Below are 27,721 nucleotides of genomic sequence, written 5' to 3'. Positions count from 1 at the left end.
ATAGATCTAGTGTCTCACTGAAACCCGCCGAAGGGATAAATGTTTGACAAAGTCGACTCCACTAAGTCACATCAACTATCCTAGAGGGTGGAGAAGTAGCAGCAATTTAGAACTTAGATCTATTAATTACCTAAACTATGTAAAGCACTGAGATAACATTTCCTCAAAATTAATAGTATAATATGCAATATTCCTGGTTTGTTGTTTTTTACTCACTGTTATAAAAGCTGACAATTACCATTTTTTAATGTCTTTATTTAAAAACAGTATTATGACAGAAAAATAGGAGTAATTACAAGGGCTCATTCAAAATCTGAATCTTAAAGGCAATAGCCTTAATGACAATGTAAATGTATAACATATGTAATATTTAATTTTTTTACAATATTTAGGTTTACATCTTTATTAATGAGTAACACAATACCATGTTTTTGACTCCACAGTAACCTAAACAGATGCAGGTCATACAATCTGCTTTAATACAACACCATAATAAAATAATAATGCAATGCATCAGCAATTTTCTCATTAGAGTTCATTTTTGTCGGGTTCTTATAAATATAAACTTGGGTGTCAGTTGACATCAAGTCATTTTAATCCTTCCTCTCAAATTTCATTAACACAGCAATGCTACTGAGTCACCTGATCTGATGCAAAGTGCAATTTAAGCTGCAGAATAATGGCATTGAATGCACAGGGAGAACAACTGGCACCAAGAGATGCACTGCAAATACTCTAAAAGGTATATGAAATTCTGATGTGTACACAAGATGCCACTATTTCTTTGCACTGAACAAATGGCTGCATTCGTTTTGTTGTAAGATCCTTACAGGAAATAAGGGGTTGTTGTTCGGGGTGGAATGACTCTTTCAGAGTCTGGCACTGCTCTAAAGAGCTTTGGCTCTCTCGTGTTAGCATCTTTGAAGACCATAATGGAGGCGATGTTGCCACAGCGATAGCAGTAGTTGGGAGCCGACCACACTGTGACCAGTTTCTCGTCAAACATGAACTTGTAGCCCTCATGGACCAGTTGATGTGCACGGCATATCAGCTTAAGGTTGTTGATGTGAACAAACTGATTTTTTTTAAAACAAAAGCACAGGAAAAGTGTGTTAAATCAAAACATTGATATCAAAATCATCCCGTCTATGTGCTCTTTACATTTTCAACAAAATTTATGTAAAGGTAATGTCAAAATACAAAGTACAGCACCAAAACATGGGACAGGAACTGATGACACAAACTTTATCTTTAACTGGTTACACTCAGTTTGTCTTACCTCATTTGTGACCTTTGCCCCAAACAGCCAGCCAGCTCCTCTGGGGCTGATGGCCCAAGTGTCCACATCCTCAGGGTCTGACCACACCAGATCACAAAACGCTCCTTTGTGGGGAATCTCCTGGTTTCGTTCAATGGTTCGAATTTGGTCTAAGGTCTTAATGTCTGGAGAGAGGCCTCCATGAACACACAGGATCTGTTCATCCATGAGCTAACAGTATATTAAACAAAAACAAGAATTAGGAAACCACAAGCATCACTCTAGACCTGGCGTGGGCAAACTTGGTGCTCGAGGGCCGCTGTCCTGCTGGTTTTCCAACTCTCTGCCCCAGTTACCACTAATTACCTCGATCAGGTGTGTTCAGTCAATAAGCTGCTGAAAAAGCTAACTGACACACCTGATGAAGGTGATCAGCAGCGAAAAACCTGCAGGGACGCTGGCCCTGAGGACCAGGACTACCCACCCTTGTTCTATACTAACACATCCCCTCAGACAATAGAAATAAAGTAACTTAGTAAGTTAGACAGTAACTTAGAGAAGACTATGATGTGTGGAATCACATCATAAATCTTTGTATATGGTTTAAAACAAAAAAAAGAGCTAAAGAGTGAAACAATACTTACAGCTGCTACTGTTAACATATCAAACACCTTAGTGCAATACCGCCACGCATTGGCATTTCCATACTTGGTCTGGCACTCGTCTGTGGGATCAAAGTATTTATTAATAATATTGAAGTCCATGGTTGCACAAAAAAGAAAAGATTTACTCATTATTAAATTCTCACCATAAAATCCATAAACTTGTGTGATCTGTCTGCTTTCATGGTTTCCACGTAGGAGTGTGATGCGGTCAGGCCACTTGGCTTTCAGCACCAACAGGTAGGTGAATGTCTCCAGACTGTAATACCCCCGGTCAACAAAGTCGCCCTGCAGATGATAGAGTTCACTACCAGCACTGTGCTAAAAGGCAGCGCAAGGAAAATGATTAGGTTCAAACTGATTGAACACACAAACCATAAATATGTAATTTGTGTCTGGAACCTGGCCACCAGTCCGAAAGAGCTCACAAAGATCATAGAACTGAAACAAAAAGAGATGCAAATTTAGACCTAGATGCTGCCCTTCAACACAGACAAAAACAAGATGTTCCTTCATTCTTGCTATGAAACATTTATTACCTGTCCATGTATGTCCCCACATACTGTTACAGGAGTAGAGACAGGCTGAACATTGGACTCCTCCAACAGCAGATCGCACACATAGTCACATAACCTCTACACAGATGAAAACATGAAAACAGACATTAGCCATAAAAGCCTCATCTTCCCACCGAGGAGCAACGGATCTATCCAGACAGACAAGGTTCTTTTAATATATTCAGCGTTACATCTTATGTGTATAGCGTAGCGCGAGAACGCGTTGAGTCTCTAGAGACAAACAACAACAGTCACCAAAATAAAGACATTTATGTCATATGGTTACTCCACGGTCGGTAGATTCCAAAGCAGTTTATTGTCTCAGCTTATTACTGTATGGAGAATATTAATAAGACGAACTTGTTTGTTAGACTACGTAGCTATTTATTTATTGTTAACGGTTTCACTTCCTGGCCCAGAGCTGAAAATTGGAAGCTAACATTACGTTGCTGGCTAGCTGAAGCTAACGTTGGCTTATTACATTGCACTGTTGTAAAGCTGCTGTGAAGAATTTAAGTTATTGTGGTCAAAAATATTTATGAAAGGTCGCGAATACCTTGAGGTCATTTTCTGGAAGATATTTGCACTGTTTGGCGATCTCCGCATATTTATCCAGATCCAACGGCGCCATTGTACCTAGAGAGACGTCATGCAACTTCCTGGTGGGTCCACTCGGACTTAGTTTTCAACAACACTAACTCCGATAAACCACGGGATGTCAGATTTTATTTTTAATAAATGTGTACTAAATAACACGTCTTTGTTTTTATTTTTTATCATAATTTAAATGAATATTTTCCTTTGAAATAGCCTCTATATTGACAGGTGAAACTGTGCGTGTGTACTCGACATATGACATATCAGTACGCTTTAACTAATATTTTCTCTGTCATCTCTGGAAAAGGTGTAACAACGAAATGTTTAAAACGACACAAGATAGAAGAAACGACAACGTTTGCTAAACGTATTGCATACGTGTGGCCACTGGATGATAATAAACACGGGAGACCAGTCCTCAATGCAGTTGTATATGGAATTGCATGACATAAAATGGTCGTATGAGAGTATCCAGCGGTGTAACTCAAACTTATTAGTACATTGTTTCTATAAAATATTTTGGAAATATTGTTAATTTTATGAATGGAATTTCTTGGGTATTCTGATTTTTCTGAAAAGGAACAACGTCTGGCAATTTGCATGTTTAAGTAAGGCGTCTGACCAATGGGTGAACGAGCCTATTCAGGGCAGCTTTTTCAAGGCGCTCATTGGCTGAGTGTCGCGTCAATCGCGGGCCGCTCACGGTAGGTTGCAAAACAGACGAACCGTTGACTGTGGTTCATAGGGCAACAAACAGCAGCATACGTCGCCAAGGGACACCAATGGTGGAGTACGTATCCATTCAGGGAAAGGTCTGAGAGAGACCATTACTGGGGCTTACATGGAGAGCTGAAACTGAATATGAGGCTAACGTCCTTAATGATGTACATATATCCGGCTCTGTTATTTATTTTGTATGTATATGTTAGATTTTTGGAAGCTGCACCTCGCATCAGCCCCTATGATGCGTCGCCTATTTCTAGGAAGCCCGGCTCAGCCTCCGACACCTGGGACACCTTCCACACCGACAAGCCCCGCTCTTTACCCGAGAGCGAACGCGCTCCCGGGCCTCTAATCGCACTCATGCCGCCGCTTGCCATTGTTTCTCCCGGCCCAGCCGCCACTAGCAGCCCCATCTCCAGCAACACGACCCCCTTCCAGCCTCCTACGGCGGACCCAGCCTCCACGACCACCACGGGCATCATCGCAGCTCCTAGGGAACAAATAGCGTCGCCGATTTCCAGGTTATCGGGCACAGGAAAACGATCCGTCGATCCGCAAACATCACTTTTTGCGCCGGAGAAAATGCTGCAGACTATGGTGTCCATGGTGTCCCAGCGCACAGCAAACGATGCGTGGTCTGCGGATAATATTGGCACATCTGATACCTCAATGGAGAATAATCAAGGTGAGTAGCTGCCCGTGGCAGTCATCAGTAAATCATGGAGGTGTTGCGGCTTTTGTAAATGAAATGTTGAAAACATACGGCGTAGACGAGGCCTAAGGCCGCATGCTTAATTGGTACAGTTTAATTCCGTAAGTGACAAATGAGACATTTATGTGGGGTGGTCGCACCGTGGGTTTGACGCAGAGAATAAACCAGATCGCAACAATGGGCATACCCACATTACATGGCGTGCCACTTGAATCATTCGGGAAACCACCAAATCCCGATTTTATTCAACCATTAAGTTGTTGGTGCATATTTGTGGCCAACGTGGATGCTGATCTGTCGCCTAATAAAATTCCACAGGCCTTTGATTAGACTCGTGTGTCACATACTACATAGAGCAGGAGAAAGGGGGCAATGAGGGGGTGTAACAGATTCTGTTGTTGTTCACTCAGTCAGTGCACGTAGCATCCATGCACGTCTATCGTTTCTGAGACGGGAAAACGTTAATATTGCGAGCAATTTGCGAGGAGCTGCTCATTAGCTGCATCAACCTGTATATTGTTGTTTGAATGGCAAATAAAAAAGGGCCATCCGACCAAAATGGCCAGACAGGCCCAAGCCATGAATGAGCAATGACAGTGGAGCCCCTCCTCTCAAATTCCCAGTCTCCATGTGGATGTGTTGTGTTCCAGCCAACACAGCAGCGTGGTTTCAGGGGTCCCGTCCCCTTCAATGCTTGTCAAAATCTCCCAAAGCCAAAGAAGTGTGTGTAGAGCAGAAAGGACAACGTTTGTTATTATCAGAACAAGCTCATTCTTTTGCTCTCCATTTTGGATTTTATGAAGAATACAACTTACAACCCCCTTATTTTTTACCCTGTGGTCACAGTACATTCTTATTTATTACCTCAGGGTTCCCACACACAGGATCTAAAATCCAGGCTGTTTTATTTCTTATTGTGTCCAGTTTTGTACATGAAGGGATCAATACGTGCATAAGAAATGTGTTCAAAGCATTGACCTTGTTCTAAACCGGACATCTGTCATGCTGAGCAAAAAGGCAGCTTGTAATATACAGTATGTTGGTTCTGATTTCATACATGCTGTGCTGGAAGACCAGCAAGCTCAGCGGATTGCTCTGATCATGGCTCCTTTATGAGATAGAATACGTAGAATACGTAAAACGAATTACACCTACATAGTAGGTGGCCGATAAAAGGTTCAGGCTCTCACCCAGAGGGTATTTAACATGTAATGTCCCGCTACCTGTACAGAGAAGCAATGGGAGAAATAATGCTGGTGACAAGATTTTACCTACTTCTGTTAATTCTTCACATCCTCCTTTATTTTTTACACCTGTTGTTTTTTATTGTTTTTGGGTGATTAACACACAGTTATGTCTGTATAATTACAGTGGTACTAATTGAAACTGAATCTGCAGCTCTTTTTATGACTGAATTGTTGTTCACTGTTGATCATCCAGCTTCTTATGTTCAGACGGCCTTATCTCCAGCTTATGTGTTGCCTCTCTCTCTTCTGTAGTAGTACTATTTGTTGATATGTGGCCATTTTTGTACTTTAGTCCAAACACTAGTTTAGAAAGTGACCAACAATTGAATAATAGCTGCCGCTGTGCAAGTTTCAGTTTTATCAGTATTATTGATAGGCTGAAGAGAAATGGTGGAATATTTCTCAGTAACTCGTGGTCAAGGTGAACGTCTGCTCAGCCTGAGCCTAGTGGTTGCCATGAGCTTTTGTTGTCTGTTAAAATAAATAGAATAGAATGAAACCGGATATAAGCACTGTGGTGACATTTATGAATGAAATGCGTGGATGTATTTAAGATTTTTCATTCTACAGGCATAGTACGTTAAGAAAGGCATGAGCACAGGCAGGTTACCAATACTGACTGATCTGATTTTGGCAATTCGACACTCACCTTTGAGTTATTATTGGTTCAACCCAGCACAGATAATGAGTGTAGTGACATAACATGTTCTGAATAGCCTGTGACTGAATCCTGGTCATGCTGTCTCACCACTTTACAGCCATAATATAGATAGAAGAAAGGTGAACTGTGCCTCTGTTTCCACCTTTGTCTCTCCCCTTCACACAGGTCCAGTCGTGTCTACATCAAACCTGTTGTGTGGCCCTGTAGCTCCAACACAGGGCCCCTATCCCACGCATAGTTTTAAAATTTAACTGTGGACTGAGTGGGGTGTTACATTATGCATTCCCTGGCTGGATCTCACACATAGCTGGGCATGATGGGAACCGAAAGCCCTTGAGCGGATGTTGCAGCAGAGGGTTTGACAGCACACTCCACAGGCTTGCATAACCACCGACCTGTCTTACCTGACCTGACATAAAGCTTTGAGCAACAGTGGAAAATTAGTGTGATCTGAGAGGAACAACAAGGCGGAAGCACGTTCAAATTCAGCAGTCCATCTTTCCTCAGCTAGCTGCTGTCTGGGGTGTTTTACCACATGCTGATCTCATATCTCCCTGTTTGTCTGCTGAGCTCTAAGCATGTAATGCTTAGCATTCAGCTACCTCAGCTAACAGGTCACTCACATACAGGATCTGTCACTGGGCTCTTAGAGTGCACATTGTGTAACATGAGTTCTCAACATCTTTGAGGTTACACATGCTGAGCTGAATGGCTCATGCAGAGGGAAGTGGAGTGTTTGTAGGACCTGGCTGCACAGGCACAATCAATGATATCTCCCCTCACTCAAGTCACAGTTCCAATCACATCAATTAAAATTCCTGTCAGTAAAAGTCAGTACCTATGACATGTACTGGGTCTATGGCTGGTCAATGTATCCCCTCAACCTCAGAGCCAACATTCTCTTGATGATATTGGGTCGTAAATGGTAATTGGTATTGGTTGTTTAAGTTTCACTATTACTATTATATTAATACTGTAATAATGTGCATTGACAGTGACATGGAGAATCCAGCACATCAGTAAAGCTGAAACCAGAGAATGCTCTGAATTTTTGATCAACGGCTCATTATATGTTGATGACCAAGTCATCTGTCCGTCCACTGGTCATCATCTAACTCCAGTGTAAATGACTAATGTGAGATTGTAAGACCTTGTTTCTGCTATAGTTGCTGCAGAATACAACTCATTGTTACAAACAGAATAAAATAAGAACGCGCCCTTCACGTTTCACTTCCAGTACACCTCTAACTAACTATCTCTATTTCATTTGTGGCCCCTGCTGCATTCAGAGGGCCCCTGTAACTGCAGCACCGGTGGAGAAGGCATTCTGGCTGAAGACGAGTGTGACCCCGTCACAGGTCAGTGTTCGTGCCTGTCGGGCTACGCTGGTCTGCAGTGCGACGACTGTGAGGAGGGACATTTCACCAACGGCACCAGCGGCTGCTTGCCCTGCTCCTGTGACTCCTTTGGCGCAGTGGACAACCTCTGTGACAGGTCAGGCTGCCTTCTCTGCTTTCCCATGATGCAACCTGTTTGAGCTGTATGGCGGATTTCACACAGGAGAGCTAAATCAGCCTGCTGTGTGTTCTTCCCCCTGTGTTTGAAGCTTGAGTATTGAACCAACATGCAGCTAGACTAAGCTCAAACACCAGCCTCAGTCTATGCACACGTCCTGTAAGGGTTCTCGTTCATTTAAGTCAGAAAAAGGCAAGTTAAGCGGCCACTGACCAGAACGTTTTGGGCCTATAGTGAGTAAATCGAGTGAATGAACATGTGTCTCTGTGATCTACACTCCGTCTGTTTGCCTTCGTTTGGATGTTGATGGATGTTTTCAGTTTCTCTCACGTCAACTTTGCACACGTTAGGTTTTTGTGTCAGCATGTCTTTAAAAGACCAGGTCATCTATGTGTTTACTTGTTTGATCACTTGTACTATTTTTATCTGCTGGTGCTGAGACATGCCACATGAAACCGAACTGGCTGAAGTAAACATAATTATCTTCCCAGAACAATAAAATAAGTAAATGCTGGGGCTCAGTTTCTCTCTGACCTCAGGTTTATCCTAGCGACGTAGCCCAGCAGAATGGTCACTGTCCAGTGAGCAAGGCCACTGTGCTGGGGCTTCATTCATGGCAGGAAAATGTGAAATTCAAGCCAGATAAAAGGCAGCAGACCTTGAGTGTAGCTTTCCTCAAGAACAGTGAGTAGGATGAGGACCTGCATATGTGGCATGTTCTGCCCCTTGAAGGCTTTAGTCAGTGTCCTTAGATGCTCCAAGTAGTGATCCGTAAGATTTAGTTGAGCGGGAGGGGTTCGTCAGAGCTTCACACTCTGAAGTCCACATATGAACCAGTAGAGTCCTGCTCAGACAGTCTGCTAACCCTGTTAGCCTAGCCTTCCCACCTGCAGAGCTCATCACTGTAAATTACAGATTAGCTTTCCAACCCATGGGAAGCAGCTTTAGGCCTCCCCCATTAAGTAATGAGCCGAGGCAGAACCAGTGGGTGCTCTGCTGTTACTGTACATTACACTGCATTGACAGAAACCAGTGGATTGTGATGCATTGGTTCATGTAAGATAAAATTGACAGGTTAATAAGAGAAGCCTTTAGCTTCACTGGCGTTCAGTGCTGCTCTGCATTTCATCTGTGTTTTCTTAGTAACTCAGGCTTCATCAGTGTACTTTGTCTCTTTGTGCTGACAAGTTTACAGTGCATCATCCACTATTTTGGATAAAAAGAGCATTGAGAGACGCTTCTACTTGTGGACTGACAGCCAGTAACAATGGAAGGGCTGTAGTGGTTTTTACACAGGACACGTACAGACTCACAGCTGAGCTCCTATGAAGTGACGTCCTATAGCTTCCAGTCCAAACCTGCCCACGTTGGGCATTCAGCTCTGAGCCAGTGGAACTCAAGGACTGTGTCTGTGGGTTCACTTTGTGATGCACTGCTGCTCTGTTGGAATATCCACTGCGCCTTTGAGTCACTCTTTCTTCAGTGATTCTCTGATCTGGTTTGTTGGCCAATGGAAGATGCAGATGATGTCGCATCCAAAGGAGATATTTCTAGCTCGAGGGACTGATCGGAATAGGGCATCTATTTCTAGCTTTCTGAAACATCAATGTAAACGTCAGAATTTTAATTGTGTAGCATTAAAGCACAATAGCTTAATTTGCCTTGTACAGCAATAAAGTGTGTTCTCATTAAACCAGAATGTTTAGAACGTGATGAGGTGCTGCAGTGTGTGTTAGTGTGTGTCGTCTGTGGTGTAAACACTAATGATGATGCACTTGCACATACAGTTATTAAACCAGTAAAGGTCCTTTGTATTGTCAGCGGTTTGCAGTGAACTAATTAAACGGCGTGAGCGGAACCCTCCCTTGGACCCAAATCTGCATATGCTGTAAATGTTCCAGTGGTTCACAAGGCTGGTGTGGCTTGGTTCAGTTTGGGCCTCAAGCGTTCCATTGTTTGCAGCGTGGCGTCCGGAATGTTCAGAATTCTGACTCCTACAGGATGAAGATTCTAGGGCACTGTAGCCTTCATTTAGGACACAGATGGACAGTCATGGAACAGGAGAAAGCAGCTTTTGGATTGTTGCGATCTTCCTGGGACTTGGTTTGTCCTTCATCCAGCCATCTTCAGCCGCTCATCTGTGGCTGAGCACAATGCCCCACACATGCCGCTCCCTGGACCTTTTCTCCAGCTGTTCCAACGGATCCCAAGGCCCTGCCACTGGGCAGAAACCTTGTTACACAGCTCCCAGTGTGCCATGCGTTGTCCTTTCAGACGGCGCTCATGACCCTTGGTGAGAGTAGGAACGTAGGGAGCTTCAGGTTCTTTCTGCACACCAGACCAGTGCACTGACTGAACCTGTGATCTTCAGTGCTGTCACCGCAGTGGACGCATCACTGCTGTCAGTGTGCTGTGTTTTTCTGCTTGTGGCTCTGGGAAATGACTACATTTGCTAAACAGTGATGTGGACACACTAATTAAAAACCTCAAAAACAAAGTATCACTTTAAAGACTAACATGCGTTCAGCATGTTGTTCAGCACGTGTCATCCTCCTGCCATAGGCACCTTATGTCACAGGCCGTTGGACACAAGCTGGATACTCCTCTGACGTCTGCAGGACAAAGTCGTCTTTTCCATTTTGCATCAGATTTTGCCACAGAACTCGCTGGTGTTTCTGGGTCATGTTTACATCGTGCTTCTCTTTCTGCATCAAGCAGCTTCAACCTACGTCTGTGGACAGAAGCTGCGTCTACAGTGTTCCTTCCTTCCATCCAGTCAAATCACATGCATCTACATTTGAGTATTCCTTTGATTATAATAATTGTGTAACTACTGCTCTGTAGCTCCCTATAAAATGCTTTCAGCCTGTTCATTTCCCTTGTGCATCACAGCATGATGCTGTTTGATGGGATGCATCACTGACCAATCGTTTACACATGTCTGTCACATCGCTGTGTTTATGCAGTTTACTTCTAGGTCAGTAGGATGAAACATGCTGATATCCACCTCTATGTAAATCACACACAGAGGCCTGCATCAACACACAGCCTGTTTACAGCAGCACAGCGGCCTGAGGATGGTGCAGCAGAGCAGGTCTCTGCTGCTCATATGCCTTTTTGGATGTGGCTCTGAACCTGCGCGGTGCAGTGCGCCTAATTAAAACTGTCAATATTTCCATATTGCAGACATGTTTGCAGCCGCCTTCTCTAATCTGACACGTGTAACAGCCTCAGAATGGGGTTAAGCTCAGCCGCCCATGTAACACTGACCCACTTAACGTACACATGTGATGCAGAGCCCACCACAACAAGCCTGGGCTCCCCTGGGCTCTGTGCACGTTGAATGACCTCCCAGGCCGTGCTGTGCTTGTGTCTGAGCTGCTCACTGAGGCACACTGGTTGTCTCTATGTTGTCATGCTGTTACAGTAGACAGTGAGTAGAAGACGAACCTGACATCAGCGCTGGCGGCAGTCTGTGATGCTGCATTTGATCCATTTTGATAATTTGGCATTTTGGTCTAAATTTGTTGTTACTGATGCACATTTGTGTGAACTAAACACAATGACTATATTCTCAACACACAGCATCTGCTAGCAGAGTTTTTATGTTATTCAGAAGCTTTTCTTCATGGATTTAACTGTAGAAACCAGAGAATGTCTCGTGACAATCATTTCGGTAACATTGTGTCTGGTTTAACTGAATTCTCCACAGCTGGTGCGTGTGTGTCATGTTCTATGCCACTTCCTGTTTTATTTTGTAATACTTCCTGTTCGCAGTTCAGTTTTTCACTTCCCCATCATTTAACACACCAGTCAGCAGTTAGTTAATCAAGCACCGGTATATAGCCTTCACCTCACACACACTCTAGCTGCCAGATTGTCAAGTCCAGTACTTCTTTCCAGCGTTTTCTTGTATTGCCTCTCGTGTATTGATCCTGATTACCTTGACCTCCGAATCCTGTCTGAACCCTGCCTGTACTTTCGCCTGGATAGAACCCTGCTTGATTATCTGACCTGTGAGTTTGCCTAGTCCTTGTCTGTACTGTCGCTGTGCTCTTCTGTGTACCGAACCCTGCCTGTTTATTGGACCTGAGATTGCCTGCCTCTGACTGTGCTTTAAGACCGTGCTCTTTTGTGTATGACCTGGACCGCCTAACTCTGATTGTGGAAATAAAACCTGAGTTCATTCTCAACACGTCTGTGTACTGTGCATGTGGGTCCCACGTCTGCCCAAGCCTGACAGTGTGAGTGCACCATCAGCCGGTCCTCAGCTGTGGCCCTGCCCCACTAAGTGTGACCGTGGGCCTCTTCATTTGCATTAAGGGCAGTTGTTTTAACAAAGCCCTGATTGTGAGACACCACACACAGATGCTGCGGTCACTCCTGATTTACTTCAGTTGTTTGGGAGTTATTGTCTTTGTGAGCCCATTGTCTGAGTTCAGGGAGTCGTCAGGCTCTTCCCTGATCAATCACTACAATGAGCATGCGTCCACTATATTTAGCTACATGGAGTGAGACTGCAAGTCTAATCCTGTAGACACATATTAATGCTGAGCAGTTTCAGTTTGGCTGAGCATTCTTGGAGGCATTCGATTAGATAGGGTCCAATAGTGACACACACTGTTTTTCTCTTTGAAAGGATGGGACCTCATTCGAAACGATAAGATGAGAGCGACGTGTATGTTTAGATTTCATAATGTTATAAAGTCATTGTCATTCATGTGTATAAATAGATGCTAGTTGTGTATAACATGGACGTGTTTCTTTATTACGCAGATTAGGAACCTGTGTATTGTTAGTGGGCTACACATCACCTCGTGGTGAACGCACATAAAGCTGATCCTAAACTAATCCAACCTCAGTAAAGAACCACATGCGTCAACAGACTAGACGCATCACGTTCTGCTTCCTCTCTGAATGAGCAGGTATCAGAGAAGCATCATGCCAGCGCTCCGCAGGCTCTGTACCAGGAGACTGTGGATTTCTGTTGCTTTCACACTGAACCTTCTTCATGTTGAACTCATTGTGCTGATGGATATGTATAAACAGTTTACATTTACTTTGTGGATAATTCTGATAACACTGACAGTGTTTTTGGAAAGAGGGTCCATGCACTGATCACTTGGCCAAAGAGACATCTCTAGAATAAATACCGGCTAAGTTTTCCAGCATCCACTTTTATGTGTTACATCATGCTGGGCATAAAAAAAATGTTACATAATTTGGACCATAACCGATTTTGGACCCTAGCAGTAGATTTATGGAATGAAAGAGAAGTTGCAGGTGCAGTAATTAAGGCACAAGGTCCATTCATGTGTTTCACTGCATGTTCTGCACTTACTTTATTTTCTATTCCATCTCTTTCAGCTCAGGGATTTGTGAGTGCAAGACGGGAGTGTATGGACCCAAGTGTGATGAGTGCCACCCGGGCTTCTTCCGCTTCAGCAGCACCGGCTGCCAGCCCTGCCAGTGTCACAACCACACCAGCTCCTGCCACCCACAGTCCGGTGAGTGTGCCCAGTGCCGCTCGGGTACTGGGTCTGTCATCAGATCTTGGTGTACTGTATATTTGGGTAGCTGGTAGTAGGTCCTTTCTGTAGAAACGTGTGTGTCATGCATTTATTAGCTGCATTACCTCATTCTTCCTTTTAGAACTGCTTCATCTGGGCTTCCTGTTGTGAATCATGTGCTTCAGATTGTTCTACAGCATTTATATACAAACGTTCAGGATTCTCACATCATTCCGAAAGAATTATGCTGCCTACACAGTTTTTTTTTGTGTCTTGTTCAATTGTTGTCTTTCTATTAAGCTGCAGTTCACTGATGGACAGCTTGAATTTGTTTGTAAAACGTCAGCTATTTGTAGTGGCCCTGGACCAGTGAGGCTGGAACAAACATACTGCCGCCGGCTTGTTTCATTCCTTCATTCAGCAAACCTCCTCTGGAGTAGTGGTTTCATCTTACACCTCTGTCATGAACATCAGTATTGTGTTTGTTTTGGAGCATGGGACAGGTCTCCTTCCTAAACACGGTACCGCCTCCCATACGTCTGGACTCTCACTATTTGAATTAGATAGTAATTGTGAAGTTTCACATACAACATGTACATTTCAGATTGACTCACTGGCGGTAAAGTCTGCTGTCTCATGTTTATGTAGGATTGGGACGTTCTGCAAAGGAAGACAGCAAAGGTTAACCAAGAACTCCGTCATCATTTACACTGTGCAGGGTAACACCAGCAGCTACATGCTATGTTGAATTAAGGATTAACGAGAGTCCTCCAGGGTGTGTGTGTGTGTGTGTGTGTGTGTGTGTGTGTGTGTGTGTGTGTGTGTGTGTGTGTGTGTGTGTGTGTGTGTGTGTGTGTGTGTGTGTGTGTGTGTGTGTGTGTGTGTGTGTGTGTGTGTGTGTGTGTGTGTGTGTGTGTGTGTGTGTGTGTGTGTGTGTTGCAAAGAATGGCAGTAACATGTATTAAATGTATTCTGAAAAAGCGAGTGTGGGATTAGGACGACTTCGTTGTTCACCCCTGATGACATGAAGAGGATTTCTGCTCACTTCGCTGTGATCAGGCTTAAAGTTTTAACGGGGTGGTTTCTTTTAGAAGCCATATGCCATGTTCAACATTGACGGCTTCCTTTAAATACTGACCCTGGGCTTTTCCCACAGCTGAAAACATGAGGAAGCTCTGCTCAAATGCAAATGACCCCAACCCTAAAGACTGCACTGGGAACAGACAGAGCTTCAGTCACGTCTGTGTCCCCGATGGCGATTCCACACCAAGCTTTGATGCTGCCCCGATAACCTCGGGGTATCGCGTTTCAAATATGCTCGCTGCAGAGTCAGTCTGATCATAAACTCGCCTTTTTCTGAACCAGTTGTCCTTTGAAAATCATAGATGTAACGTGCTTAATGTGGTGTACAGCTGTTTTTATACCTAACGAGGTGTGACATATCAAGCTGGAGGTGTTCAGTTTGGGTCTTAGGCACCAAATGGCCAAAATTAATAAATTAACAAAGGTATGTAGAGAAAGTAAAAAAGTACTGGAATCCGTTCATGAAATATAACAAACAGAAAAGCTGTGTGTGGGGATCATGCAGTGGATGAGGGAGTAAGCTAAGCATGATGGGAGATGTAGGCAGTAATGGAGGGGTAAAGCGAGGAGGACATGGTCAACAGCCCATGAGGAACAGCAGCTGCTGGAATGACTTTCAACCAAACAAGCGTTTCCAGTGGAAGCCTCCTCCCTCCCTCCCTCCCTCTAACCATCCGACCTTTGTCCTGTCTTCCAGGAGGGTGTCTGAACTGTGAGGACAACACCCAGGGAACCAACTGTGAGAAGTGTAAGTCAGGCTTCTACCGCAGACCTGGAGCCGCCCTGACTGAGGCCTGTGCACCGTGTCCCTGCTCCAGCTCCACATCCACCGGCACCTGCCACACCGGTCAGTCCACAGACAGCACCACTCCAACAGGACCGGTGATCACAACCATTCTGTTTATGACTGCGTGACTGAGGTAGTATCAACAGTGTTCTAATGTGTTCGTGGATGCAACCTCTCAGGGTGATTGTTTGGAAACCAAACACAGCCGCCGGGCGGCTCCACGGGTTCAGATCCGGCTTCAGTCACCAGGTCACCAGGTGTGTCCTTGAGCAAGACGCCCTGTGCTAGCTCCTCGGTCCACACGCTGCTGCTTCATTTAACCTTCATTCTGCTCCGTTACTTTTCAGCATGTTGTGGTTCTCTTTTCTGGACCAATCACAGATCGCAGTCTTCTCCTGCTGCTCTCCCTGTGGCCTGCCTGGCAACAGACATGCATAATGTAGATGCACTTAGGCTGTCAGTTCAGGTTCAGGCAGAGGGGGTGAGGGACGTCCAGCAGCTGAGCAGAGCTGGGTCATTGCAGGGTGCAGCATCAGACAGCAACGGCTCAGAGGTACGGTGGTCAGAATAGGTTGTACTGGGGCCAGTAGAGGCAACAGTAAAAACATTAGAGGTAGCCACACATTCACCACTACAGGCTCCATCATCATCATCTCTATCATCATCTCTATCATCATCACCATCATAATCATCACCATAGGGACCGTGTGTTTCTCAACACTGACACAGTGAGGCATGAAATGGAGCGTTCACCACTTTAGAATGTGGGTCGCACATATTAAACCATTCATGTGTGATTGTAGCTGTAGTCAGTGACACAGAATGTTTGGACTTATTCAGTTTGTCCTGAGGTTCATCATGTACACACACACACAGACACACACATATCCTTGTACTTCCATGGAAGTGAGGACCTCTACTGTCATAATGCCTCCCTAGCCCCTAACTCTAACCCTAACCATCACCATCACAACTAAAGGCAGACGTCTAACCCTTGCTCTAACCTGAACCAATACTCAACTCTGACCTCAGCTGACCTTTAACCTTGACCAGAATGCATCCATGCAGCTGCCTCCTGTGTTGCCTACGTGTGGATAGATTGAACAGTGAGTGATAGTGAACATTCAGTCGTGGGACCTACCTGTAACACTGAGACAGATGGGACAGTGCTTGGTTTTAGCTTATGACTGGTAGCATAATCACTTCTCTTCCTTAGTGATGTCGGTCCACCTTTAACACGTAGATTCTGTACAGAGGAACTTTACTTCTGGTGAGTGAGAGGGTGAATGCCTCATCCAGTGCTTAGTTCCTGTAAGTGGCATTCAGGACATCTCCCTCTCCATCGACGGATGGAGGTGTAGAATCTTGTCCTTGTTCTTACATAACATAAATTTTAGTTTCGTGAAAGGTGACATGCTCCTTCTACCTCTACGCGAGGAGGGTCTTTACAGATGGGGGACGTGAGCAAACGCCCTTGTGTTATTGAATCCATTGTTATTGTTGTGCTGTTCCAGTTTAATGTTTGCATGGTCATGTTGTCCAGACATGGTTTGAAATAGTTTCCTGTCACTTCTTTTTGCTTCCAGTTTTGGTTTTCTGGGGGCATTGCTGGTGTTTTCCTGGGCTGAGCAGCACATTTTTCTGTTGGGTTCATTAAATATTTGTCTCTTGCATTGCTGCTGTCGGTCCCAGCCCCCACCTTCTCCGGCTGCGTGTGGGAGGGACGTTGTGGTGCTGCTTGAACCCCAGCAGAGGCTGCGTCAGGCTGCTCCATGCTGGAATGTAACAGTCACATGAGCAGACTACAGTAGAACCACTCCAAGATCTAGGCCACTGGACGTCACTTATCTGTGTGTAAATCATTCAGCACTTGGGCTCCTGTGCTGAGGACTGCAGTCTGAAGGCAGCACACCATCAGTCATTTGAAGCCAGACTGCAGCCAGTGATAGGACACACACCCACACCCACACTGGTGGTGCTCTGCATCCTTGTTGGCAGGTGCTCCACAGCACCAGCAGAATACAGAAGATCCTCATATACTTATAATAATAATGATAATGTAAGGCCATGAGAACAGCATGTCAAGGCTCTTAGTGAAGGATTAAGACCTGACACAACACTCAGAGAGGCAGCGTCCTGGACAGGTCACCACTCCATCACACACAGCACAGTGGCTGGGTGCGTCTCCAGTCACCTGCAGCTCAACACCAGGACCAGGGACACGGTGCTGGACTCCAGTGGACCAGTGATTATTGAGGTGGTCGGGACCTGCAGTTGGTCCGTTGCCACGGACGTGCTGTGCAGGAGAGGACGGAGCCGAGCGTACGTCAGCACACATCTGTCTGTGCTCCCTTCAACATCTGGAGGACGCCTGCTGCCTGTGTGGAGGGAAGCTGGCTGTCAGTCATGGTCGGTCCACAGCTTCCAGTGGGCAGCACCATGTCCAGGCAGAGCAGCCGCAGCCTGTGACCGGCACACTGGAGCTGCTTCCTCCTCCCTTGTTTATGTTATTGAATGCCTCATGTCGTGTGTCTCAGTCTGCCACATACTGTACCTGACCTCAGTTTCTACACCTCTGTCTCCACAGACCCCACTGGCCCAGTGTGTGACAAATGCCTGCCTCGCTACAGTGGCGCTCACTGTGACAACTGCAGCGCTGGCTTCTACAGAGCCTCTGAGGCCTGTGTTCCCTGTGACTGCAGTGGGAATGCAGAGCCTCAGGGTCCGGCCCAGCTCTGTCACCCCGACACCGGACACTGTTTACGCTGTGTGAACGGCACCGCTGGGCCCAACTGCCAGTTCTGTGCTCCGGGATTCATAGGCGACGCCCGAGCACATAACTGCACACGTCCAGGTACAGACCAGACATCCATACAGGTCGTTGATGCGCTGTCACAGCTTTGGGTCGGGTGTTTACAGCAGCCGATGGATAACAGCTCTAAACTAAAGCTGCTGGTTAGTAACAGACCATTCAGCAATGACTGGGACACATTTAACTACATACTGTGTCTCTATTTGGGGAAACACCAGTTTCACTGATAACATATTTATCAGGTAAATATGGAGCCCACAAGATCAAATAAGGAACAAAACAGAGCAAATAGTAATAAATGTCCCAGAAGGCAAGAGAACATCTGCGAAACCCAAACGGAACCACAAAGGTGTTCTGTTTCCACACATAGCAGAACGTTGGATCGAGGGAATGACTGGTCAACATCCTCAAACTAGAGTTAATGTGTGACTCCGTTATTTAGACACACCAGTGACTAGCGCTGTTGTGGAGAGACCTGTGATGTACAATAAAGTAGCTGAGAACACGTGAAGTTGAACAGACGCTGTAGTTCCACGTCCAGTTTAGTGAAACTGGTCTCACATCAGTTTCACCAGTTAACTTAACATTTTGTTCAAAAATGTTGTCAAAATGAATCACTTACTCATTCATAGTTTAACTAATTATTTTTTTTATTTAAATGGTTTCTGCAGCTCCTTTAAAAATTCCCAAACACAATTTGTTGTTGCTGAGTCATTATGTTAACTTCAAGCTGATCCTCGTCTAAAGTGTGTGATTTTTGTGTGTTTTTCTGTCTAACGCCTACATGTAACCTCCAGGTGGGCTTTGGCCACAGGGTGGCGCAGCTCACTCTGACTATACCTGGAGACAGCTTAGCGCCATGCTAACGCTGCCCTTTCTCTCCTCAGCTGCTCGCCTGCTTCCCACCCCGGCAGCTCCGACCACAACCAGCGCCCCCTCCCCCTCCACGTCTCTCACCAGCACCACGCTGACCTCAGCCACAGCCATAGGCGTCCCGGCCGCCACGTCCAGGGGCAACGCCAGCGCCACCGCCGCCACCAGCCAGGCCCTGCTCACCAGCCTGAGCAGCCCCACGGACAACACCACGGCGGCGCTGACCGAGGTCTCCTGGACGCAGTTCAACATCATCATCCTGGCCGTCATCATCCTGATGGTGGTGCTGCTGCTGGGCTTCGTTGGAGGTGTGTACACCTACAGGGAGTATCAGAACCGCAAGCTCAACGCCCCCTTCTGGACCATTGAACTGAAGGAGGACAACATCAGCTTCAGCAGCTACCACGACAGCATCCCCAACGCCGACGTGTCCGGCCTGCTGGAGGACGAGGCCAACGAGGTGGCGCCCAACGGCCAGCTGGCGCTCAGCACGCAGGGCAACTGCTACAAGGCCTAGAGCGGCGCCGTGCCCAGCTGGACCCACAGGCTGACACGCGACTCGAGGCTGCTGCTGGAGGCGCCCGACCCAGAGCTCGCTGTGTGTGACTGCTGGCGAGACCCGAGCGCTCGGCAGCACTTTACACTGAGGGACAGAGGTGCACCTGAAAGCCTGGCCTTTCTGGGCTCCGCGTGGAGTCCGTGAACGGGGCCCGAGGAAGCGTGGCGCTGATGCACAGCGGGCCTGGCTCTGCTTCCAGGACTTCTAGCTCAACATTTCACACATTTTTAAAATGAACTCGTTCAACCTGTTTAATTTATGAGTGGTCACGTGAACGGAGCGAGACAATGATTGTTATTTAATACATTTGATTTAGTTGTTATTTAGTGGTTGATGTTTCGTTCTGGAGAGAAATGCTGCACATGTATGACGTGATTAATGAATTGTGTTTTATCTTAACGTGTTGTTGATTATCTCCTCATGTATAGTTTATGTGCTTTGGAGAGCGTGATGGGGTGGTGGCCGCTGGCACTGCTATTTAAATGACCTCATTTTCTATGTGTCCCTTCCTGTCTTTTGTTAAAACGTGCCAGCTCACCTGAAGTATCTGAGAGGAGTGTTTCAGAGAAACTGCTTCTGCCACTTACAGACTCTTAATATTTGGCACCAGTGCAGGGCAGTGACTCATGCTGGGATTGCATCATCCACTCTGCTCCTATCTAATCTGCATTTGTTGCCTGGTTCAGTAAAAGCTAAATAATCCAGAGCTATTTTCCTGTGGACATTTGTAAAGGCTGGGTTTTATGACTCAGACAGTGATTGGACCGCTCCATGTCTAAAGCGTAGTGTTGTGCAACCAGCCTGCTGTAAAACCATTCACACCTGGAGCTTATGTTACTGTGTATTTATAGGCTGTTTACCACAGTGAATGAGTGAAGCTAATCTTGGAACTAACTCCTCAGGTACCGGTTCTTTTCCTGATGTAATCACTGTAAATATGACTATTGTACAGATGAATGTGAATAGTAGCTTATTATTGTACAGGTAGAGAACTGTGTGTGCACCGTCACCAGACCTTCACCCCGGGCATGAAACAGCCCACAGCATTTTGTAATTTAATTTATTCTTATGAGCACACTTTTTGCCATATATGCAGCTAAGAGGCAACACTCAGAACCTAGAATTGAACAATGCCCCACAGTCACCATTTGAGCTCAACTCTCAAATAAACATGGGTTTAACTGTTCTCTCTTTCCTTGTCACACATTGCACCTGGAGTCGCCGGGTCATCCCGGGTCATCCCGGGTTCTGACAGCCGGCCCGGCTGCTTAGCGTGTTGCAACAATGAGGGGAGCACTTATTCACAGTGTTGGAGCTTTCAAATGAGCCAAACTGCTGACTGGACTGATCTTCTGCAGTTTCGTCTGAATGTGGCACTCTCAGTTTCCTAGTGTTCAAAATCATTCACACACAAACTATATCTGGGTTTATTTGGAACTTTGCACAAAGTCAAGTGACTTTTCCTTTTAAGGCACAGTTCATGCATTGTTCACCGAGGTAAGGATCTAAATAAACATTTTAATAAATGCATCCAGCAGCTGTGAGCCTTGGAGAGCCAGGTTTGTTATTATTATGATTATGATTATGATTATTATTAAATGCTCTGGCAACAGCCGCTTCATTTCCTGCCCTTTGACACAGTGATGTTTCAGTACATATCAATGATGAAATAAGCCATTTGTCCGCATGAAGAGCAAACATAAATCCTCTCTGTGATTCACCCCATTTACTGTCTGCGCCTGTGGCGCAGAGCTGCTGTTTCATAACTTGGTGTCGTTAAGATTGATGTTGTGAGCCTCAGAATCATGTGATGGTGTATCACTGTTAACCTGACGCTGCAGCGGCACGTTGCGTTTGCTCTCGGCAACCGTCCTGTTGCAAATCTCACGCTGTGGACTGCTGCTGCGTGGAATGGGTGGGGTGGGGTGGGGGTCAGTACTATGTGGAAAACTACCCTCACGAAGAGGAAGTTCGTGTCTGAGTCCTGACACTCAGTGAAACTCATTTGAATCGAGCCTCCCTGGCAGAGCTGCGGTTTTCAACGTGGGCGAGATCGCGCTGATATATGGAGATGTTGGACTCGGGCGGGAGTTTGATCCGCGAGTGGAAGTCCAGCATGGAGCACGACGAGTGCAGCTGCTGCGAAGCCCACGGAGGCTTCCGCCGCCAGAGCCCGCAGCTCCTCCAGCGCTACGAGAGGAGCCTCCGGCTGCTGGCGCTGGCGTGCGTCCTGCTCACCTCGCTCACTCTGGCTTCCGTGATCGCGTTCGTGCTGGTGGTGCGGGATGATCGAGCGTCGTCCAAGCAGGTAACACGCGCCGGCGGACGTCTGCGACGCGCTACTTGCGTGCGGTGGACGCGCTTCTTCTCGCGGACGTCTGCGTCAGAGGACGGACGGGGGACCGCGGAGCCTCCGGTTGAGTTCCCGTTGTTGTTGGAAGCTAAAGTTGATCAAGTCGGACTTGGAACCGTCCGCACGCGCTACTGCGCAGCGGCTCGTTCCCGTCCTGCGCGCGCGCTGCAAGCGCCAGAGCATCGTCGGTTTACGATGCTTTTTCATGTAAACGCGTGCGGACCCGCGAGCGCAGACGGGGACGTGTTCACGGTCACGCCGAGTTAATAAAAGCAGATCCCCGCGTGCGTCCGTGGGTGTGGACGTGACGGCTGGTGCCCATTTGGTCAGATTCATCCTCCTTCACCTGACTTTGTTTGATGTAGATCTGTGCTAAACCTTTCACCTCTAACAGATCCGTTATTGGATTTGTTCTGTTTTAGTTAATTTCTCGGTGCTGTCAATTTATGTAAATACTAAACTATAATAAATAAATATCTAAATAATTCATGTTTATGCCACGAAAGAGACAACGGCGGAGCGGAGTCATCCTTGTCGTTCTGTGCAAACGAATACAGTTAATTCTGATTCTGATTTTTCCATTCTCTGCGCACATTGTTTGATCGTTCCTGATTGTGTTTGTTTGTCTTCTTGCAGCCTGCAAAGCAGCCTGACAACCTCTCACCAGGTAAATATGTTGTTGATCCATAGTGACATTACAGCGCTGTGGCTTTGTGGCCTGTAAACCAGCAGACAGTGTGTAAAACTGCAGGTTCTGCATGTGTCCAGGAGGTGAAGCTGAACGGCAGCAGCTCAGAGACGGGGGGAGTCCGAGGGCCATGCTGACAGGTACGGCCCACAGGAACAAAACACAGGTCCCAAACGAGCCTAACAGAACCCAACTACGTAGCATGAGACCTCTGTAGTTTATAAAGAGAAGCAGCCACTTCCAGCATGCATGTGTTTTCAGTAATTGTTCTGTAATGTTGCTGTAAAAACACACCTAATTGAATAATTATCTGCTACTGATAGATCCCTAATCTCATCTGTGCCCCTCTGGTCCTCAGCTCCCCCGGATAACGTCATTCAGGGGGAATACCTCCAGTGGGAGAATGAGACGGGATCAGCCTTCTGTCACGGAGGGTTCAGCTACTCGAAGGGAAGTCTGGTGGTGCCAGAAGACGGCTTCTACAGAGTCTTCCTGCAGATCACCTACAGTAAGGAGTGCGGCAGCGAGGACAAGTGCGAGAAGCTGGAGCTCCGCAACAAGGTGCTTCACTACCATGACAGTCATGCAAAAGATAAATGCATCCTGTCGTCATTCGACAGGGTGAGTTGCAGCATAGGCTGTGATGAACAGTGGCCCAAGTCCCTCTATACGTCTGGCATATTTGAGCTGATGGCTAACAGCCTCCTACGCGTGACCTCATCGCACCCAGGACTCATTGCGAAGTGGGAACACAATGTGTTCTTTGGGGCCGAACGTCTGCCTCCTTAACGTTGCTCCAAATTTACTAATCTGCTCCACTGCTTCATCACATGAGGTAAAAATCAGAGAAGCTGCATCCTATGACCTTTTGACCTTTGACCTTCTTTAGTTGGTAAATTCAGCAACAGGATCAGATGTAAGGTCTGTCCACTCATGATCAGAGCTGTTGAACTCCACAGTTTAATAACAGGTTGACGTGGCACAGCTTGGCTCAAAATATTACTGTAATATTTCATGCGGATCAGTTCTCCACATCTTGTTAAAATACCCCCCTCCTCGTCCCCACGTCTGTGTCTGACACACATACGTTACTAAACCTGTTAAAGCTAAGTTCCCCACATTAGACTCCACTTGTGTGTAAACACCAGTGCAGGAGTCACACCTGTGACACATCCAGTTATCACAGTTATCAAGCCAACATCTGTGTGCTGGTGCTGAATGCCAGACAATTAAAGTCAATGTAGCTGTTATTTTGCCGAGTCGGCTCCAGAGGTGGAAGGTCACTGATTCTTGTGTTTGAGCACTAAGACAAGTACTGTAAATAATTGGTCATTATTAAAAATTCAAGGTGTTTGATTGTGGAAATTAAAGCAGAAATTCACTAAAGTCATTGCAGTAAAACACCACATAATTGTTCATTCATGTCCAGGTGTTGAGTGTGGTTAGTTCACTGTCAGCGAAATTCTGGGAAATCATGAAGCCATTGCTGCTTATTGTGTTTGTTGTGTGTGTGTGTGTGTGTGTGTGTGTGTGTGTGTGTGTGTGTGTGTGTGTGTGTGTGTGTGTGTGTGTGTGTGTGTGTGTGTGTGTGTGTGTGCGCGTGTGTGCGTGTGTGTGTGACTGGGGTTCAGGACAGCTGATCAATATAGAAGCGGCTTCTCTTTGTTCTACACACGAGGTGCTCCTGCTGCTTCGACAGCCTCTCAGTTGGTGTGTTATGCAAATCATCCTAATATTCTTGTGATATTTCTACGCTTTTGTGTGTTTGGTTTAATAATTCAACTAGGAGGCACGCAGCTGTGCCAGCTAGTAACGACGGGTGTGTCTCTCTCATTGACAATGTAAATAGTTGTCCATATGCCAAATGTTTTCTGTCACTAGCTCAGATTTCTGGCTTTATTCCCGAACCAGGCAGCAGAAGTCCAGATGTTTAACTCAGCTCCAGTTTATTATTAGGTGATTCACCAACTTACTGATCTGATCAACACAACCTATTTTGAGATGACTCTATACTTGGGGAGGATCAGAAGCCTTGTTGCAGAGCTGTTATGCATCGTCTGACCTTCTAATCATCAACAAAACACAATATGGGAGGTTTTATTACTCTGCTACAAACGCTTGGAATTAGGATATTTGTTCATCTTACGCAAAGAATGGCCGAAAATGCATTGTTATTGTACTTTTATAATAAACCTTTCTGAAATGTAGTATTTGTGTCTCTTATTATTTAGAAATAACTCAGAAGTACTTCTTTATATTATGGTGATCACAAATGTATTCAAATACAAATTCAATTGTAATATAGTAATGTTTGTGTTTGGGTTGTTCAATGCTGACAGCGTCTTCTATGCAGGATATTATTAATATTTTCTTTGTATTAGTAAAGGCCAGTCATATGTTAAAGTCTTTTATATTGGAATTTATTTATTGTATTTTTCTTTTAGTTAAAACAAATACTGTTCATCTATTTTTAGTGTCCTTGGGCCAAACACTGAATCCAGCTTTAGCTGCATAGAAGAGAATCTGCTACCTCACATATAAAAGAGTTAAAGCGATATACTGGTGAATGAATGAGAAGCACTTGAAGGACCAATAAAGTGCAGCCTGTGGTTTGACTGGCAACCAAGCCTCCTGTTGTATGAGGCCTTTAAGATACGATGGAGCTTTGTCAGTCGGTACTTTGTAGGTGGGAAGTATTTTGATTAGCTGTTGGCAAACAATACAGACGTATAAAGCTGTTGCTGCTGAGATTAAAAGACACTAGGCTCAACACTGTGGGCAGGTTCTCTGCTTTGGGCCGTGGACCTCTGAGTTCTACCAGGAGCTGACTTCCTCCAGTTCTCTGCCTTCAACAGTGAAGCTCCAACATCATCAACCAGACAGTCTGCCTCTCTCCTCTCTGTGTGACGATAAGGCAAAAGGTGAAGGGATGATCTGCCTAAATCTGGAAACATCAGGCAAACATCTGCTGTAGTGAAACATGCAGGGTCTATAAATAGAAGGTAATAACGATTAGCCAGGGAACGGGTTGGAAAATGTTTAGTATAATGTTAGAGTGAGGACATGGTTTGACTAAGAGTGAGTGGGTTTGTTTACATGCTGGCTTTTGTTACAGCCATTGCCTAATATGGAATCTGCTTCATCTATCTAAATTAGAAACACATTCAGGATAATGGTGTGTCACAACAAACAGATCATTTCCGGGAGTGTTTACAAGGTTTATTTTTATTCCTTCCGATTCAGTGAACAAGAGAGAAGAGCTAACGCTTGTGTTCAGAGGAAAATCATTATTCTGATGCTGTCATACAACATAAAATGGTGTGATGCAAGTCAAAGTGACGCGCACATGGACGGCAGCACACCATCTGGGGTGATTGTGTTGCATATCATAGGTACAGTAAAAGCAGAGTCCAACCACCAGCAACACAACCCTCGCTGCACGTCCAACCAGGTTAAATACCAGGTGGGAGTCTCATTAAGAGCATTAATAGCACTGGGCACTAATGCTGCAAGTAGCATGAGATGAGGAACAGGCAAACTGTAATAAAGCTGTTTGTGGGAGAAACATGATTTCAACCTAATTTCCATTTTCTCACGTCCAACTACTGATGTACAGATATAAATAAGAGCACAGGGATTTTAGCTTTATAGGTGCTGACCATGATTAACACATTTTCCCCGCCCTGACATTGAGCAACCATGATTAGCGGTGACTCATTCTTAGATACGTGACCACAGAGGCTCCATTCAAATAGTTTTGTTTCAGGGGCCAATGCAGATGACCTCATCCTCTTTGAACGTCCCGTCTGCACACCCTGTCCGCTCTGACCATCAAAATCATACAAATAACCATTAACAGAACAATCCAAGGCAGTGTCAGTCAGGACGGAAGCTGAGTGATGGCAGTTTCACTGGGTGATGATGAGTCAGCTTCCTGTTGGTGCATGACTTGTTAAGTGACCATCAGATTTCCTTTATCCCACTGATACCAGGCTACAGCGGAATGAACGTGTCGGCCTGACTGAGTAATGGTCCCAGAGGCATCTAGATCTGTCACGATTGCGATGGGAACGCAGATGGCGAACCCACATGCACAGCTCAGAGACGTCCAGGAAGGTGGAAGAAGCTTTAAGGTTTAGAGTGGTCATGGTACCGGTGTGGGTCAAAACCAGGTCAGCAGAGAGGCAGAGGTACACAGGAAGCAGGCCGGCGGGTGGGCACAAACAGGACATCAGGTCCAACACAAGGCCACGGTACCAGAGAGGGTGGTCCAAAACCCCAAAGACGCGGTCGGGTCGCCGGCAAGACGGCAACAGGCAGGCTGGACAAGAAACGCTGGGACGGGTTACAAAAACCCACGGTCTGGCAGGGAGCTGAGGTTTAAGTACTGAAGTAAATTACCGGACTGTGAACAGCTGAGGAATCACGTGCCTGAAACGTAAAGCGGTAAACGGGCATGACTGAACAGGAACCGAAAACGACTACAAAATAAAACAGGAAATGTGTGGCCACAAACCCAGACTGTGACAGGATCTCCTTCCAGCGCATCCAACCTTGACCTCTGCTCCTTCACCCACACTGCTGGTAGGGAAGCGGTGGGTGCCAGCTTTACACTACATGCTATGGACTACATTACCTTTACTATCAGCTGAAGAACCGCAGCAATCACAGTAAATGCACATATTCTGACAAGAACTTCAACTTTCATAAAACCAATTAAGCCTGAATATTAATTATTATTATTATTATTATTAAAAGGCCACTAGGACTAATATATGCTGGGTGAAAGTGGGCTCCACCTCACAGAATAAGTCTTTAATCTGTTTACCCGTGACTGAGCTTATTGCTTATGTTGGTTTTGTAGCGTTTGGTGATTTATTCACACACACATACATACGTCACACGGAGACAGCAGGATGACACGAACACAAGCGTTACAATGAGGAAGAAGCCACTACCAGAACTCTGAGGCACAGGTCATAGGAACAGAGGAGCATGAATACGGCCCCAAAGCAGAGGCTGAGGCAAACACACGGTAATGACCCTCAGGCCTGGATGACTAATGCAGCTCAACAGGCTGAAACATAGGGTAAATGTGACACAAGCCAAGTCAGAACCTGGAGG

The 27,721-nt window shown here is 45.8% G+C and overlaps 3 protein-coding genes across 3 annotated transcripts; 2 read left to right on the top strand and 1 right to left on the bottom strand.

Moving 5' to 3' along the window:
- Positions 1 to 238: 238 nt before the first annotated feature.
- Positions 239 to 3,187, bottom strand: LOC114845396 (serine/threonine-protein phosphatase 6 catalytic subunit). The gene is made up of 7 exons (XM_029133354.3): positions 3,034 to 3,187; positions 2,460 to 2,555; positions 2,296 to 2,361; positions 2,067 to 2,208; positions 1,903 to 1,982; positions 1,280 to 1,489; positions 239 to 1,075 (listed from the first exon to the last, which is right to left on the bottom strand). Exons 1-7 carry the CDS (start codon positions 3,106 to 3,108, stop codon positions 827 to 829), a joined length of 918 nt encoding a protein of 305 aa, XP_028989187.1. The 5' UTR covers positions 3,109 to 3,187; the 3' UTR covers positions 239 to 826.
- Positions 3,188 to 3,805: 618 nt separating this feature from the next.
- Positions 3,806 to 20,742, top strand: si:ch211-158d24.2 (multiple epidermal growth factor-like domains protein 9). Its single transcript, XM_029133343.3, has 6 exons — positions 3,806 to 4,482; positions 7,707 to 7,911; positions 13,300 to 13,439; positions 15,223 to 15,372; positions 17,900 to 18,166; positions 19,012 to 20,742. The coding sequence occupies exons 1-6, from the start codon at positions 3,936 to 3,938 to the stop codon at positions 19,512 to 19,514; spliced, it is 1,812 nt and encodes a 603-aa protein (XP_028989176.1). The 5' UTR covers positions 3,806 to 3,935; the 3' UTR covers positions 19,515 to 20,742.
- A 738-nt stretch (positions 20,743 to 21,480) lies between these two features.
- Positions 21,481 to 24,804, top strand: LOC114845397 (lymphotoxin-alpha-like). The gene is made up of 4 exons (XM_029133355.3): positions 21,481 to 21,864; positions 22,546 to 22,576; positions 22,678 to 22,737; positions 22,956 to 24,804. Exons 1-4 carry the CDS (start codon positions 21,622 to 21,624, stop codon positions 23,384 to 23,386), a joined length of 765 nt encoding a protein of 254 aa, XP_028989188.1. The 5' UTR covers positions 21,481 to 21,621; the 3' UTR covers positions 23,387 to 24,804.
- The last annotated feature ends 2,917 nt before the right edge of the window (positions 24,805 to 27,721 follow it).

The sequence above is a fragment of the Betta splendens genome, chromosome 19, assembly GCF_900634795.4.
Source record: "Betta splendens chromosome 19, fBetSpl5.4, whole genome shotgun sequence".
Lineage (NCBI taxonomy): Eukaryota > Metazoa > Chordata > Actinopteri > Anabantiformes > Osphronemidae > Betta > Betta splendens.
Note: the sequence above shows the minus strand (reverse complement) of the source record. Positions and strands in the feature narration are given on the sequence as shown.

Bases quoted from the DNA above. Each gene is read 5' to 3' on its own strand.
- LOC114845397 (XM_029133355.3), top strand. From the start codon at position 21,622: ATGGAGATGTTGGACTCGGGCGGGAGTTTGATCCGCGAGTGGAAGTCC. The intron at 21,865-22,545 runs GTAACACGCGCC...GTCTTCTTGCAG, and splicing joins ATCGAGCGTCGTCCAAGCAG to CCTGCAAAGCAGCCTGACAA. The intron at 22,738-22,955 runs GTACGGCCCACA...TCTGGTCCTCAG, and splicing joins TCCGAGGGCCATGCTGACAG to CTCCCCCGGATAACGTCATT.
- LOC114845396 (XM_029133354.3), bottom strand. From the start codon at position 3,108: ATGGCGCCGTTGGATCTGGATAAATATGCGGAGATCGCCAAACAGTGC. The intron at 2,556-3,033 runs GTATTCGCGACC...TCATCTGTGTAG, and splicing joins TTCCAGAAAATGACCTCAAG to AGGTTATGTGACTATGTGTG. The intron at 1,076-1,279 runs GTAAGACAAACT...AAAAAAAATCAG, and splicing joins GGGCAAAGGTCACAAATGAG to TTTGTTCACATCAACAACCT.
- si:ch211-158d24.2 (XM_029133343.3), top strand. From the start codon at position 3,936: ATGAGGCTAACGTCCTTAATGATGTACATATATCCGGCTCTGTTATTT. The intron at 15,373-17,899 runs GTCAGTCCACAG...CTGTCTCCACAG, and splicing joins CACCGGCACCTGCCACACCG to ACCCCACTGGCCCAGTGTGT. The intron at 18,167-19,011 runs GTACAGACCAGA...TTCTCTCCTCAG, and splicing joins ACATAACTGCACACGTCCAG to CTGCTCGCCTGCTTCCCACC.